Source organism: Osmerus eperlanus, chromosome 3, assembly GCF_963692335.1.
Source record: "Osmerus eperlanus chromosome 3, fOsmEpe2.1, whole genome shotgun sequence".
NCBI classification, from domain to species: Eukaryota; Metazoa; Chordata; class Actinopteri; order Osmeriformes; family Osmeridae; genus Osmerus; species Osmerus eperlanus.
In genome coordinates this window covers 18398949-18415043 of record NC_085020.1, presented here as the reverse complement: position 1 = coordinate 18415043, position 16095 = coordinate 18398949, and the positions used below count along the sequence as shown (strand labels likewise).

At 48.8% G+C, this 16095-nt stretch overlaps 1 protein-coding gene across 7 annotated transcripts in view; it reads right to left on the bottom strand.

Moving 5' to 3' along the window:
• Positions 1-16095, bottom strand: part of LOC134017653 (BCL-6 corepressor-like) — a 29309-nt gene that overhangs the window by 5816 nt on the left and 7398 nt on the right. For 3 of the 7 annotated variants that reach the window (XM_062457552.1, XM_062457550.1, XM_062457551.1), the window contains 9 exons: positions 14768-14857; positions 14292-14366; positions 10180-13299; positions 8663-8719; positions 7533-7692; positions 6255-6578; positions 5333-5605; positions 3944-4296; positions 2726-2980 (listed from right to left, as the gene is read on the bottom strand). In XM_062457552.1, coding sequence (XP_062313536.1) covers positions 2726-2980; positions 3944-4296; positions 5333-5605; positions 6255-6578; positions 7533-7692; positions 8663-8719; positions 10180-13299; positions 14292-14294 — 4545 coding nt within the window. In that variant the 5' untranslated portion in view covers positions 14295-14366; positions 14768-14857. Of the gene's footprint in view, positions 1-2725; positions 2981-3931; positions 4297-5332; positions 5606-6254; positions 6579-7532; positions 7693-8662; positions 8720-10179; positions 13300-14291; positions 14367-14767; positions 14858-16095 lie in introns of all 7 variants that reach the window. The other 4 variants (XM_062457555.1, XM_062457556.1, XM_062457553.1 and 1 more) reach the window with 4 other exon arrangements.

Here is a 16095-nt window from a genome sequence, read left to right as displayed (position 1 = left end):
TTATCTCCCTGACACATTACATATACAATTATACAAGTTATTACATGAACAATGATAACTGTCACATTAACTGTTTTACATGGTATTGGTAGTTACTACAGTATTAGTTTGAGCTGTTATAGAGTGAGAATAGTGATCTATGACAATGACGTAATCAGAAGCACATCTCCATATACAGCTATGTGTGTGTTTATGTATGTATGTGTGTGTGTGTGTGTGTGTGTGTGTGCATTCATTGACTAAAAGCATGTGTGAGTGTATGTCTGCACACATGCAAGGAGAGAAAAGGGAGACAAAATGGAGTGACGTCAGCAATGTGTCAAGAAGGGAGCGTGCAGATGTTTGTGTGCACAGTTACTTGTGTGTTACAATGTGTGTATGTTTTAGTAAGTAAACTGTGCGTGAAAGTTGTGTGGGTGCGCGTGTGAGAGTTGTGTGTGTGTGTGTGCACGTGTCCCTGTGTGTTTATGTCTCGAGCTCTCTTATCTTCCTGCGTGTGTGAGATAAGCCCGGAGCTGGTGGCAGACAAGCTGTGTGAGACTGAGTGAGTTTGTGCGTGCCTGTCAATGTGTAGGCTAGGTTTGGTTTGTGTGTCAGTGCACGTCTGCACATCTGTTTGCTTGCCCGTGTGAGTATGGGTATGTCTGAGTGTGTGTGTGTGTGCGTGTGTGTGTGTGTGCGTGTGTGTGTGCGTGTGTGTGTGTGTGTGTGTGTGTGTGCATGTGCAATTCTTCTTGCGCAAAACCCCCAAGGGTCTGCCCCAGGCTTATCGCACACAGGCAGTGAGAGACGCGTTTCCTGCAACAGGCAGCAAAAAACAGAGAGAGAGAGAGATGAGAGCAAGATAGAGAGTAATAGATACAGAAAGAGTCATAGAAAGAGGAGGGAGGAGACAACCTGAGACAACACAAACAAGGCGCTGACCACTATGCAAACATCTCAACCCCTCTTTTCTCTGGTTCAAAGAAGGGAGGAAGGGGGGGGGAAGCAGGGGAAAAAAGGGTGGAGAAGAACAAATTATGCTGTGACAGACGCATAAATCAGGACACAAGCACGGCTGACTGAACTCTGCTGCCGCGCTGCCTCTGTGTGTATGTGGTAGTGTGTGTGCATGTGTGCGTGTGGGCCGGAGAGAAAAACAGCCACCGCAACCCACTAACCACAGTCACCACGACACATTAGAGGCCCATTAAAACACGATTATACTCCCAGCGCTTACCTCTCAGTCGCAAAAACAAACATGCACGTACGTGCCCTACGCACGTTTGCAAACGTGCTCTTTGATACATAGTGCTGCTGTGACACATGCGCGCGCGCACACAGATACACACAGCCCCTGCACCAACATCTCATAATTAAAGACACTCCAGATTCAACGCACATTGCAAGTCAACAGAAAGACACCTATCAATCAACCCAATCGAGACACCTCCAGAGAGAGATCTATTATACCCCAAATACAGCACAAAGATTGAAACACACACACGCACACACCTGTCTAGTGAACAAAGCACCTTTAAAAAAAAACAGCAAGGGCAGATACTTAATGAAAGAGAGGGACAGAATATCAAAACACACACATAGTTGAGGGACAAAGACAGCAGCATATTGTAGTTAAATCATTTGGACCTCCCTAAATGAAGAGGGGGGGGGGGGAGAAGTCTTGGATTTATTCCTGCCTGGCTGGCAAGTGTGTGTGTACATGGGCAAGCTTGTGTGTGGTTGCGAGAAATAAGGGGGCTAAGTAGGCCTCTTGGGAAAAATCAAAGAGAAAGGGTAGACATGGAAGAGAGAGAGGGAGGGGAAAAAGAGAGAATGAGAGAGAGGAGAGAGAGAAAGCAAAGGAGAGAAAGAAAGGCTGACCCTAGAGGGAGAGCAAGCACCAAAGATATGGTAAAAGTGACAGGGGAAGTACAGGAGGAGGGGTGAGTGGGATCGAATCGACAAGAGACACAGACAGGAACCCACACATGCGCAAGATACAAACTCAACAAGCTGTCAAAAACACACAGACACAGGACAAAAACACTACCGCAACCTTCAACTATTTTAAAGGGGAAGCTGTACAATAAAAAAGATATTCAGTTCAGTAACTGAGGTGGAAAAAACACGCCTATATTTTAGGGATGCACAATATATCGGCGGCCATATCGGCATCGGCCGATAAATGTTTATTTTTAGTGTTATTGGTCTGATAAGAACATTTGGTTACTTAATTAAAGCCTGATAAATTATGGATTATTTCCACCCGTTGAACCAATTTTTTCTGTCAGGCAATATATTTTATGTATTTATTTAAGTTGGCCTTTGGGATTTATAATTAATTGGTATTTTGGTAAAAGACATCTAGATGTTTTTTTAGGTTTCTAGGTTTTAATAAAACAAAATGCATCCCTACAATATTATATAGAGGGAGAAGCAGTACGCTCAACCAGTGCCTTAACAGTGTGTGTGCGTGTGTTCATGTAACAAGTCCCAAGCATGGGAAATTAACGAGATGTGAGGTGGCTGAGTGAGTGATACTGAAGGGGGGAGGCATAGTGGATTGTGTGTTTCTGGGTGTGAGTTTCTGTGGTGGGTTAATGGTAAACTGAGTCACCAAGAGTGGAGGAGATGATATTACGAGGCTAAGGTGAGATGCAAAAGATAAAGGGGGAATCTCTGTTGACAGTTAGTGAGAAGCGAAAAGAGAGGAGAGAGTCACATGTGTGATCGTTTTCAGTACCTCATAGCCTAGCCGTGCAGCTCTCTGTAGCAGTGTTTCTCCAGCATTCTTGTTCACTATAAGTCTCCGGGCCTCTGGCGGAATGGGTCGGACGACTGGGGACTCTGCAGGGGTCACAAGGGGCAATTCCCCTGGTCCCTCTGCAGGAACAGGCCTGGAGGGGTGCATCTGGGGGAGTGGTGGAGAGCACGTGTAGTCAGCCGGATAAGAGGGGGTCTTTCTCTGGAGGTGGGGGTCAACACGCTGCTCACTGACCTGGGGGTAGGGGAGAAGGGGTAGGGGAGAAGGGATGGGGGAGAAGTGGTGGGGGAGAAGGGGTGGGGGAGAAGGGGTAGGGGGTTAGAGACCCAAATGTATCAATGGCGAGACAAACACATACTTTCAACAATGCACACAAGGCACAGATCTGGGTACTGTATACACCATTTGACCAAAAGTATATGGACACCTGACTATCACACCTACCTACACGAGTTTGTCGGAAAAAATGTCAATTAAACATCGATCATCAAGGGTGTGTGTGTGGCGTGTGCTCTTTCAGTGGAATTCTGTGTCAGAGCAGCTGTCAGGCTACAGGGAGAGAGAAGGGAATCGTGCAAGTGTAAAACAACTAGCCGTTTTGCGCTCATCTGCCCCCTCCACTTTCACCAATCCACCCTCCTCCAGCTCCTTTCCCCCCATGCCACCCCGTTCTTTTTGAACTATGAAGCTGCAGACACACAACCTTGTCTGCCACATTCCTCTGAGTGTGTTTGTTTGTTTGTGCGTGTGTGTAATTGAGCGCTCACTGCCGAGTCTCCTGCTCAAAATCTCCAGGTTTTTCTTGTTACGTAAAGAGCACACATACACACGTTGCACTGACCTAGTCAAAATACACACTCTGTGCCTGGACACCCACACATACCCTCTCAGACACATATACACATGGGCACACACACACAGAGCCACAAGTAAACAGACACACACACTGTGCGTGTATGTGTGAATGAGATACAGGAAGACAGAGAGGGCAGGAGGTCAGAGCTACTGCAGCTCACTCAACATGACTCTCTCTTCATTTCCCTCTTCTCTTTTTTGTCACACGCATCTTTCTCGGACTTTCCCCATCGTCCACTCGTTTTTCTCTTTACCATTTTATTTCCATCTTTCATTCTTTGTCATGCCAATAAAACAAATTGAAATATAAAAGAAACCCAGACATCTCAGCCCGCCGCTCACCTTGTCTTCCGGGACTGGTTTTGTATCCGCTAGGCTGCGGTGGTGGTTGGTGCTTTTCACGCATGCCTCTCTCCTCCGGTCACCCTCTTTCTCCACTCTCGGGCCGGTATGCTTGGTTTTGCATGGCCGCTTGCCCTTCGGTTTGTCCCCGTCGCTGTGACGACGGGATTTGAGGGGAGGTGTGTCCGTGGCAGGGGGCTGGAGGGCCACTGGAGAAGGGGGGCACAGGGGCACTCCTGGTCCCCCAGACGGCCCCCTCCTGAGCTCCCCCCTGGGGCCTCGGTCCCTGTCCACAGAAATGGGTCCCTGCGTGGGTGGTCTTTCCCTTGGATGCCGAAGATTCGGAGTGGCTGCTGCAAGCAGTGGGGACGTCATTAAAGAATTCAATTCAATAAAAAAAATGTCCATCCCAATAGGGGTAGAAAATTGTCTTAAGACAGAGGCTCAAACATTCAATACAACAAAGATAAACAAAAATAATATACGTAATAAAATAGGAGACCTATTAAATGACATTTATCTTAATGTAGAACAAATTGTGGGGGAACGTGTACAAACACAAACACACAGACGACAGGATTTAGGACTCTAGGACAGTTACAGTGAGGATGTGATGTGAGAGGGGAGGAGGAAACCCCTGCCTGTCAATTTAATTGATTATCTTCAAAATGTAGAACCCAAGAACATTCCTTCATCACTCTTCCTCCACCATAATTACCTATCTGTCTATACATCTCACTAACCCTCTTTAACCCTAGTTATATTTCCCTCTGTTCTTTCTCAAACTATCTATTCATTTCTCTCCCTCTGTCTCCATTCACTCATTGACTCAATTGCAGAGTGAACACACATGAGTAAGGGAAAGCCCAGGTCTAACAAGCTCTATCGCCCTCTCACTCTTGCTCTGACTAGCCTTGAGGGGAAGTAGTCATTGATCACACATTAGTCACAACGTCTGCTCCTTCACTCCAACGGGCTTGCTTTGCACATGCTGTCTCGCGCAAATGTTCACAAAAACCCATGTTCACACACATTCTCGTTCCCCTAAGGTGTACGTTTCTTTTTCTTTGTCTCTTCTCTCACTTTCTTGTTATCCACAACCCCCCCCCCCCAACAAAACCACATACCCTTGCCTCTGCACTGCCACAGAAAGAACTTCTCTCCTACCTCCCTTCCCCTCCCACTTGTAAGCCCCTGCTCAAAAATTTAGACAAGCTCTTCTGAGGAAAGGATTTAACATAACACCAGAGGAGATGAGTCTGGTTGGGGCAATAATGAGCACAGAACACTATCAAATGATACAAGTATGATTAAATTCAATGCCTTTAATGGTTGAACACTTCATGTACATTTTTGCTGGTTATCTAGTTACCAGGAAGTCAACCCTACCTTGTTTATTTTCTGTGTTTGTTATCCTTGCATTAGCCCAGCTTCGATTGATCTCTGCCGTCTGAGTCACTGCTTTCACATCCGGTTCACTGGGCCTTAGTTGATGAGGCCACGCCCTGTCCTCTTTGACCTCTGGTCTGTCCGGAGAGGTGGAGCTGGGCTTGCTGAGGCGAAGTCCCTTCAGTTCAATACAAACCTTCAGCTTCTGCACCTCTTCATCGTCCTCTTCGCCAGGCACAGACAGTTTACCGGCATTGACGGTGAGGTCGTCATCTGAGGAGAAGAGTAGTGCTCAGAGGACATGGCCGGCTCTAACACACACACCACTCAAGTAGTGTTCTAAAGACACTGTAGAATCACGTGTTGATTATATGAAAAGCCTTGTGTTAGCCTCCCTTACACATGCACAGTGAGAAAGTGAGAGAGGGGGGGGGGGCACTAGTGAAATAATTAAGAAACAATCACCAGAAATGGCTATTACTCTCCTTTACCAACTAAGTAACAGAGACAGGGAAGAAGGAGGAGAGGCTCCACAGTTCACCTTAAATTTTTTTGGGGGAAAGAAACCCAAACAGACGAGAAGAAAAACAATTAAAGAGATGAAAGGGGAAGAAAAGAGCAACTTTGAAGAGGGTCAGTAAGCGCAGTGGCAAAAAAGCAGCACATAAAGATGAGAATAGTCCCTTGCTTTTCTCCCTCTCAGATTAAACACTATCTCTCTCACTCTTTCTTTTCATGCAAAGCTGGCAAATGGATGGGACAGACAAAAAGATGGAGAGAGACAGTAACTAGGATGATGGGGAAATAGAAGAATGAGAGGGAGTTTACAGATGATGGTAAAGAATGAGAACGAGAGGAGGGTGGGTGCAGAGGGGATGAAAGAAAGGAAAGGAGGGAGAGGTGGAAAGGACTTCATTCTCACCACTGCTGGCTTTCAAGTTCGTCTCTGGATGGCTCCCTCTCTCTCTCTTCTCCTCTTCTTCTCCTTCTCTCTGAGAGCTGTGTGCACGTTTCCTGGAGGGCAATAACTCCAGGCCAGGGTTCTCCTCAACCCGACACTCCACTGGTAGTCCACTTTCCCCCTCCCGCATTGCCTTCCGGGATCTGTCCCGTGCCCCACTCTGGCAGCCAGCCTGCGCCCAGTCTGGGGCTCCCTGCCCAGGGAACAGGTTCTGGTGAGCCTTGCTCTGAGCTCCACACCTCTGGAGCACTGGTACTCTGTTACTGCCATAGGCTGTCGGGCCACCTGGAGAAAGTCGAAGGAGGAGATGAGACAGACAAGATGAGGAAAAAGGGGGAGCAGGGGGTAAAGAAAAAGGGAAAGAAAAAGAAAGAAAGAGAAGCAAAAGCAAGAGAAAAGGGAAGGCCTATTAAACACAGGCCCATTTTTATTCTCCTTTTAAAAGACAGGCAGTAAAAAGTTGATGTGGTAAAGAGTTTTTAATCAGGGCAAAGCCGAGCCAACAGTACGACAGCATAAGTGGATGCTCGGTCTCTCAGCATAGAGCGTTGGAGAGAGGGACACAGCGAGAGAGACAGGAGTAAAAAACCCAGTTAGATGAAAACACGCCTCCTCCCTCTCTTCGCCCCCGTCCCCCTCCAGCATGACCCGGCCACACCCTTCCCACACATAGCATGACCCCCCCCCCTCCCTCCACTGTCCCTCTTCCTCCCCGTGCCATAATTGGACTCACACGTCAGTTCAGTTCCAACACTGCTGGGCTCACAGCCAACATAAGTACCCCCCCTCCCACGCTACCCCTCTGTTTCCGTTGCACTCCCTCTTTTACTCGCCAGCCCTCATCCGCTTTCACCTAGCAACTCCCCTTCTTCAGCTTTCCGTCTAAGATCATGCTCACCCAACTCATCCCCCCCCCTCTCATTTCCCTTGCTCCTCAATCTCTTTCCCTCCTTCCTCCTCTTCCACTCCCTCTTTATCGTCTCTCCGTGCAGATAAGCACCGAGGCTTCTTCAAAATTACACTCACTCTTGCTCTCGAGTTCTTGCGCTGCTGTGTGTGTGTGTGTGTGTGTGTGATGTGTGTGTGTGTGTTCTTGTATGCAAAACGACTCAGGCCTGCCTCAGCATTCACAACAGTCTGTGCATCATTGCAGTGTGTGTTTCTGTTTGTGTGTGCATGCAGTGTGCGTGTCTTTGTAAGAAGTGTGTGTGGCTTGTGTGTAAGTGCTGGGTTACTCACCCTCCCTCCCTGTATGCCTGGCGGTGTGTTGGCAGATTTCCAGCTCTCTGTCTCTGCGCTGGCTGTCAGCCAAGTCCCGTCCTGCTGCCGATGCAGACACACACTCCCCGCCGCCCTCCTTCTCCTTCAGCTCCAGCTCCGAGAACCGCATCATTGCCCGCTACGCGTGCACACCCATGCAAACACACACACAAACACACACACACAAACAGGGAGAAAACAACCATGAAACCCACTCCCGGTCTGCCCTCACCACAAACACAAACACACCTCTCTAAGCCTCAATCTGATCTGAGTAGCTAATACAGAAAGTCAAAAAAATACAAATAAATAAAAAGTACAACGTATCAGAAATCACTTTGTCAATGCAGACATATTATAAAATAATAGAAAATATCAAAGCAAAGACATAGACAGAGTAGTTAAATCCACAAGCATCCAGACAGGAGTTAGACTGCTGCAGCAGTGGTGAGGCCATGCGCTCTGGGGCCCTAGACCTGCCCTAGATCTCCCCTTCCTGAAACATGAGCTAGGAAAACACATATAGCTAGCCCTGAGACACAGCAACAGACAGAAGGGGGGGGGGGGGGGGTCGAGAGAATAGAGAAAAAGTTGGAAATGATGGAGATACAGAGTGCAGTCAGGACATTTTTCAAAAAACTGTTGGGAGGGATATAGCGGGATAATTCGGGCCTCTTTACACTTGTGGACAACGGACCCTGGTGAACGGTATCTCATGTGAGCCTTTTAACAAACGTTTAAAAAAATGACTTGCACGTAAAAACTATTCATAATACTATTCACTATTTTTTTTGCCTAAGTTATGATAAGCTGCTAAAGACGAAGAACACCAGTCTAGCCAACGGACTAAAATTAAATCAATTTACTGCAAGTTGGATGAGAAGAAGAGCTTCTTGTAATGAAGAACACACGTTGTAATGAATGGAAAAGTGTGTGCAATCCAATGCCTATATGGAATATGAATAGGAAATAGATACAATCATGTAAGGAGGCCCAGGAAGAAATAAATAGTACTGCAGTGTGATGGAGAAGGGAAAGAAGAGGGAAGAAAGAAGGCAAAGGAAGCCGGTCTGAGAGGTAGATGTGATAAGAAATGTAAAGAAACTGACCTCCCAGATAGCTGCAGGTTGGGTTATATTACTCGCCTCTCGTGATATGACTTCCATCTAAGCAATTAGAATGGGGGGGGGGGGGGGCTCAATATATCTCTCCATCATATCATGTACTATTCATGTATGTACGTTTCACTGTCTTTTTTACATTCTAAATCAGCTGGCCACAATCCCACTAAGCAAAACACACATGGTCAACATAAAAACAGAGGAACAGTTAAATTAAGACAACAAAGTTACCAAACTCTTTAGTTCTGAATTTGAGTCTTTTCTGTTAATTGTGTCATGTCAATTGTGTTAAGTGAATTGGCTAATCATTCAACTTTAGCCATTAATTGAAAACTTGGGACTCAAAGGCTCAAATTCAACTTTATGCAGAAACAGAGCACTTGATAGCTTTGTGTCCCAGCTCCGTACAGGAGCATGCCAGGCATGACAAACACACACCAGTTTTTCAGGGTAGCTTTTAAAACATATCAGAAGACATATATGCAACCTGTTAACACACTTGAGTCTCATTCCCAAACATGCACATTTGACCAATGCTGACTATTTAGCAGCTGAGATAGTGACCTGAAATAAATATCCGATATGGCTAAGAGGAAGTGTGTTTGTGAGTGTGTATGTGTGTGTGGATGCATGTGTGTAGAAGTGGACTAAGCCTATCAGTGTACAGCACTGTTTGGAATTGTGTTCATTATTTAGGCATGTGCACAGCCAGGCACTGTAAGGGACAGGGGGGGAGTTGTGACTGTGGAGGGCACCAGTGTCAGGCCAGCATGTGCTTAGGAGGGTAGGGGACTGAGGGAGTTGGAGCAGGGGTGGGGGCTGGTTTAGAACCATGCTGTTGAGCATAGCCTGGGGCAGGGTGTACCGCGAACCTACAAGCTTAGTCGTGCTCTCTGTGTTTTAGTGGATGTGGCCCCCCCCACACACACACACACACACACACACACACACACACACACACACACACACACACACACACACACACACACACACACACACACACACACACACACACACACACACACACACACACACACACACACACACACACACACACACACACACACACACACACACACACACACACACACAGTTTAGCCCTAGCTACTCACACGCACGCACGGAAACAACCTTTACACTGCAGCCTAATCACAACTGAGACTGAGACGGTAGGCTGGGTTAACCTTTGAACTAACCCTCTAACCAAACAGTTTCAGTTGCCATTTAACAAGCCCTCAGATGCTACAGTGAGCCCATATGCATGAGTCTTGGCCTTTGAAATACAGCTTGTGTGTGTGTATGGTTGAGGCCATCGAAGAAGAGTATCTGAAGAGTTAAACAACTGTTAAGTTCTCCATTATTTGGAGTTAGAAAACATTTTCGGACCATTTCCTGAATAAATAACAGCACTGGGTTGCTTTCAACACAAACTCTCAGATAAATTGTTTCACAGTTGTCATCCCATCTCCCCCTTCTATACCACAGGCCTAGTTTTGTTATCTCACCTGTAGGGCGCGCTGTTCACGGCTCAACTTGCTGGAGTCAGCGTACAGCTCGGTGGTCACACATTTGATGCGGTCGCCAACGTAGCCCGAAGAATTAGCAATCCGTTTGGCCAGGCTGGACCTCCGCGAAGTTTTACACGATTCGTGACCGCCCTCCTCCTCATCCCCCTCTCCATGGGACTCTTCCAGGTCAGCCATGCTGTCTTCTCGCTCACTCTCTCTCTCACTCTCTCGGTCCCTCTCCACATGAACCTCCCTTCCCAGGTCTGGGTTGCGCAGACTGGCATGGGGTGGCTCTCGTCTGTCCCTCTCCTCCCTCTCCTCTCTGGAGGTCCTCTCTCCAGAGGTCCTGGCACAGCGCAGGGTGCTCTGGTCCTGCTCCACCGTGTCTGCAGGGTCTGGGCTTGGGCCACGGTCCTCAGGGTTCTCTCCTGGCCTGCTCATCCTAACAGGGCTGCCTTTAGGTGGGGTAGAGGCCATGCCAGGGCAGCCTGTGTCCTGGGGTGCCCTGGGTCTCCCACATGAGGTGGTCTCTTGATGCCTGTCTGGGGGGTTGGGTTTTTGGCTGATGCTGAGATGACGATTATCATGCTGATGATGCTGGTGTTTTGATTCACGATCTGCCTCCCTCCCGTTTTGGTTATCGTGACAACATTCCTTTTTGCTGCCCCTGCTGTGTTGGATGGGTGGTGGCAGAGGTGGTGTGTGTTTGTTGGAGGACGGGTAACATTCTCCATCTGTGTCAGAGTGAACCAGGTCAATACACACTATTCTTTCCGTGTAGGAGGGTTGCTTGGTCTGATTTCCACCCTGCTCGCTTGCCTCCCTCTCAGGCTTGGACAGGCTCCCATCTCCTGTCCGTTCTTGGGGATTGCTGTTCGGGTGAGGGTGCATCAGAGGGTGGACCATTTCCTGGGAGTTGTAGGTGAGGTACTCCCCAGCTGCATGGCTAGCTGCCGGTGGTAGACTGTGATGGTAAGGTAGGGAATGTTTGGGGGCTGCTAGGTGGGCAGGATACAGGCTGTTGCCCCCCAGCAGTACAGGGTGGGGGTAAACTGGGCCCTTACCCGGCATTGTATGGGGTAGGGGGTGAAGGGACATGCCGTCTGGGACGGGGTAGGGCAGGTACCGGTTGGCGTACGCTAGGCTGGGGGGCAGATAGGCCTCACCCTGTGGCAAGTACAGGTGGCTAGGGGTGTGTCCATTCTCCATACATTGGCGTTTAAAGGACGATACGTCTTGAGTCGGTGGCTCGGGTCTCTTTGCTGCTTTCGAAATCTTCTCCTGGATCTCTCTGTGATTGGTGAACACCGAAGAGCTCTCTGATTGGCCTGGGCTATGTTTCAGCCAATCACCATTAGGCTTGGGGGACAAGGGGATAGAGGTTGCCAGAGAGGGGTTGATGGACTCTCCTAACCTGGAATTAGGAGAACATTGAGGCTGGGGCAGGACTTTCTCCAGGCCCTTATGTTTGATAACAGAGGAGGATGAGGAGGTCTGGGGTAGGGGCTGCGTCTGGTCTGGGCTCGGTCTGGGGGACTGGGGCAAAGCTAGGTGGTGTGCGTGGGTGGAGCTGGGGGTTGGGGTGGGCACCACCCATGAGGAGTGTAAAGTGCTGATCATCTCTGGTCTCTCAGAGGCCTTGGAGGAAGTGCTGCTGACAGTGGGGTTGAAGTGGGTTTCCTTTTGATGCTCCCGGCTGGGAGGCAGGCTGTATCGCCCCCCTGTCGCCCCCCTAGCCATGGCTAGAGCATCGAGCTTTGCAGGGTAGCCATTGGGGGTCAGGCCATACTCCAACATTCTGCCAGACAAGTCCAGAGGCTTCTCGGGGAGGTCTTTGGTAGACGGAGTTGGATGGACCGGCCACTCTGTGGAGGGTTTGGAGGGGGAATGACTAGGTCTCTTCTCACAGCCCCCAACCCGGAGCTCCAGGCCCCCATCTCTCGGCCTTGGTTTGTGGGAACTGGGGCGGGCAGGAGAGGGATTCTCTGGAGCCACACTGCTCATGTAGAAGGCATGAGGCATGGACTTTGTGGTGGACGAGGAAGAGGTTAGTTGCCCTGTTCTGGGACCCAGCCTTTGTAAGTCTGAGGTGTCAATTAGAGGGGGAGGAGGCTGGGGGAGGCGTGAGGAGGCCCGGGGGGAGGAGTCTATGGGGAGACCACTGATACTACTGCTATTACAGCCGCTGGTGGTTGGGGGGGGTTTACTGGAGGGAGGTCTGCAGGGTTTACCACTCCTACTGGTGGGTCTCTCCCTCTCCCTCTCTCTGTCCCTGTCCATCTCTATGTCCCTATCTTTCTCTCGGTCCCTCTCCCTGTCTGTGGGAGTCTGGTGGTGTTTGGGGGGAGGAGGAACTTGAAGGAGCTGCTGACCATACGGTGAGCTCTCGTGGTGGATGCGAGGTCCCACACCGAGCCCTTTTTCCTGGCAATGCACCAAAGAGCTGGGGGCCACAGACACAGCGGGGATCCTCACGGGAGGAGCCACTAGCGAGGAAGAGAGGGGTGACGGGGGGTACGGGGGCATGAAGTACAGTCTCTCGGCAGCGGAGGTGGCTACGTTGGGGTTGATGTTGCCTCCTTGGGCCGCACATAGGGACTGGTAGGCCAGGTGCTGGGGAAAGTAAGAGCTTGGCTGGGATAGCAGGGAGGCCTTGTACATATTGAGGGCAGCGTACTTGGAGGAGTCCATGAAGGGATACATCCCTGCCTCTGGGTAGGGGCTGAGCCAGGGCAGATGGATGAAGCTAGCCCCAGTGGCAGCACCCCCCAGCCCCAGCTCTGTCGACTTCTCACCCCCCACTCTCCGGTCCAACCCCAGGCCCTCAGACCCAGGCAGCAGGAGAGGCTTGTGGAGGCCTGGAGGAGGGCTCTTATACAGGCCCAGATACCCATTGGAAGCCTTGCGGTTGTCAAGGCCGAGGTCGGGCTTGTAGAGATCCGTGAAGCCGTCACGCCCGTAGCCTAACGGGAGGACAGCGGGGTTGTCGCGGCTTTTCTCTGCCGACACAGCCCGGATCCCTGGGTACACCACGCCGCCATGGAGGCGGAGCCCATCACGCATAAGAGCACTGCGGTCCAGCCCCATGGCGGCCAGGGGCGTCAGTCTGGCGTCCACCTACAAAGCGGATGAATAAAGACTTAGTCTTTTCTATAGTCATAGAAGCCTCATTGCAAATGTCATCAACCATGAATACCTGCAGACAGGAGGACAAAACTAACATGTACACAGGGCTGCAAACGGAGAAAACCCTTTAACAATGGCTGCATATAGGTTTAATCTGCCATTTATTATCAAATGGCTTTCTCTTGCCACCTGACTTCAGCCACCTCTCTAGTGCTGGTTCATAGACCTGAAGCTCTGGGCCTTCTGTTGAAATAAGGATCAGGTCTGAAAGGCGCGAGGATGTGAGACTGCTGCGGACATCTGATTTTATTCTCTTACGGGCACGGAAGACTCTTTCGAAGTTGGCAGAGATGATTAATAGAACAAAACGAAGGAACAGGACTCAAACAATTATCAAACGTTTTCTGCTCAGACTGGAATTGACTGCTTTTTGACAGTGCATCATTGAATTAAACTTATTCTTTGCCTCTAACTCAATGACGGGCAAGTGAAATTAGACAATTTACTATCCTTTGGCTAACAAAAGAGAAATTGTCGCCTTTGGTCGCATATACGAGTGATTTATTCTCATTAGTGCAACTTCATTATCCCCACTCTTACCCGTCATCCTCCTCCTCACAAAAACATCTTCACACGACACCTTCTATTAATGTATTCTCAGTTTGAGATTCCTTCAATCTCCCAATTAGAAAGACAAGTATGATTATAAACACTCTTGAACTCCTGAATCGTCACATGCTAAATACCATCATAAAAAAAACACTTGAACACCATTATACCAGAAGAATAATATCTGAACAGCCCGTAATAAACCTTCAATGCATCAACTGACAACCATTTTGTATGAAGGATTATCAGCATCACTCCCATTGTGAATCCCTCCAAGAATACAGACCACCTGCACTACATGCCACTGCTGACTTATAATCAATTAACAGACCAGACATTTTCAGAGAGCAGACCCTGGGAGAAGGAGGACGTACCATGCTCTGAGTGATGTCGTTCCTCTCAAATACAGGTTCCTCTCAGTCTCGGCATCAACATCACGAACAGGTACCCTGAGGAGAAAGATTTCATTTTGAGGGGGAAAAACGTGTAAAACTGATCGTTAAAAATAAAATAAAAAATTCTGCAGTTACAACCACTGTTTGAATAGTGTATGAGGACTTGGGAGATCCCCAGGGTGGATGGTTGTTGAGGTGGTGGGTAACACTAAACCTCTAAGACACCTGATAAGTTTTTTTTCCTTTCTTCAAGCTCCGTAAAAGCAAATTTAAATCAATCCCATCTCATTTAATATCCTTTCAAATACATCCCTATTTAGCATTGCATGACCCAGAAGCAACTCAGGGTTTACGAGTGATTCATCTGTGCAATACACACACGCCTATACAGACCCATACACAAAATCAGAAATGGCATAATGGGGTGTTAGCTTGATGCTAGTTGTGTTCCATACTTGGGTTAATGAGAGCCTTAGAGGAGTGGGACTTTAAAAACACCAGCAGGCCTTCATCTGCACACGACACAGCCTCCACCGCTCTTCAGCCTGGGGAGAATGAAGAGAGAAAAAATAAGACAAATGAAAAGAGGGAGAGCACCACAGCAAGGCACACAGTACAGAGAGAGAGAGAGAGAGAGAAAGAGAGAGACAGGAAAGGAGGCAACTACTCTGCCAGACATTTATTATTGCCCTCCTTCCACACTCATCCTCACAAAAACAGCTGGTCCATCTCAAATACTCAGTAAGTCATGGGTGAGCCATTGGCCACTGACCGGGTAAGCAATGTAGGTTGAGGAGTGGGTGGAACCCTGACTGTAACACAGCTTTCAAACTCAAACCGGGAATATTCACAGGTCTCAATTGGCCACTGCATGAAGCAAGTGAAAATGAACAACAGTGTATCACAGAATAGCTTCCTTAATTTCATATTGTTTCACACCTTAATTCTATCATTTAGTTACATCCAAGCAGCCCTAAACTTTGTGCTAAAACTACAACGTGGTAGGCCTACATAGGCCCCCCTCTCAGGCTCTCCCCCTTCCCCGGGTCCCACTCCCACCCACCCACACGGGAGGGGAGACGCTGCAGTCATATTCTCCTACACTTCTCCATCCTCCTGACACCCATACTTAACCCGTGTAGAAACGCTAACGCGGACATTCACACTGGGGAAGGAGATTGGTGGAGGGCATTGGGGAGTAGAGGTGGTAAATTCGGAGATTAGTGAGTCAGTCAAGGCTTTGCAAAGGGGGATATATTACATCACTTTGTTAAGTCAGACGGCCTCACGCTGCAGCCACTGGCATGTCACTTTTATTAGCGCAACCTCAAGCCTCACGCAGACTCCCTAGTTCCCAGGGGCTTGGCCTGCCTGAACATCATACGTATGCAATAGAACTGAACACCGTGTCTGTAAGTGCTTCTTTTTGGAACATTTTAATGTTGTGTAAAAGCCTGAAAATGTCGACATGGCGCACAATCCAAGGCCACACTCAATAAAAACAAAAGGCGCCAGTGTGTGTGTGTGGGAGGGGGGTTAGTATGCTAGCGCAACGGGAGGAAAAGGCAGAGCATGTTGACGCCCATCTCCGCTGCTAAGAATAGTTTGTGCAACAAACAACTCCTGACGGCCATCCAATCCATCACACAGGCCACGCAGGCGGGCGGGGTGTCCAGAGAAGTAGCCAGTCAGGTTTTTTAAAACAGTGCACTGAAGCAGAGCCCGCTTCGCACCATAAAACTCAAAACCACCGGATGTTTTTAGGAAGCCTCGTAACCTGAAG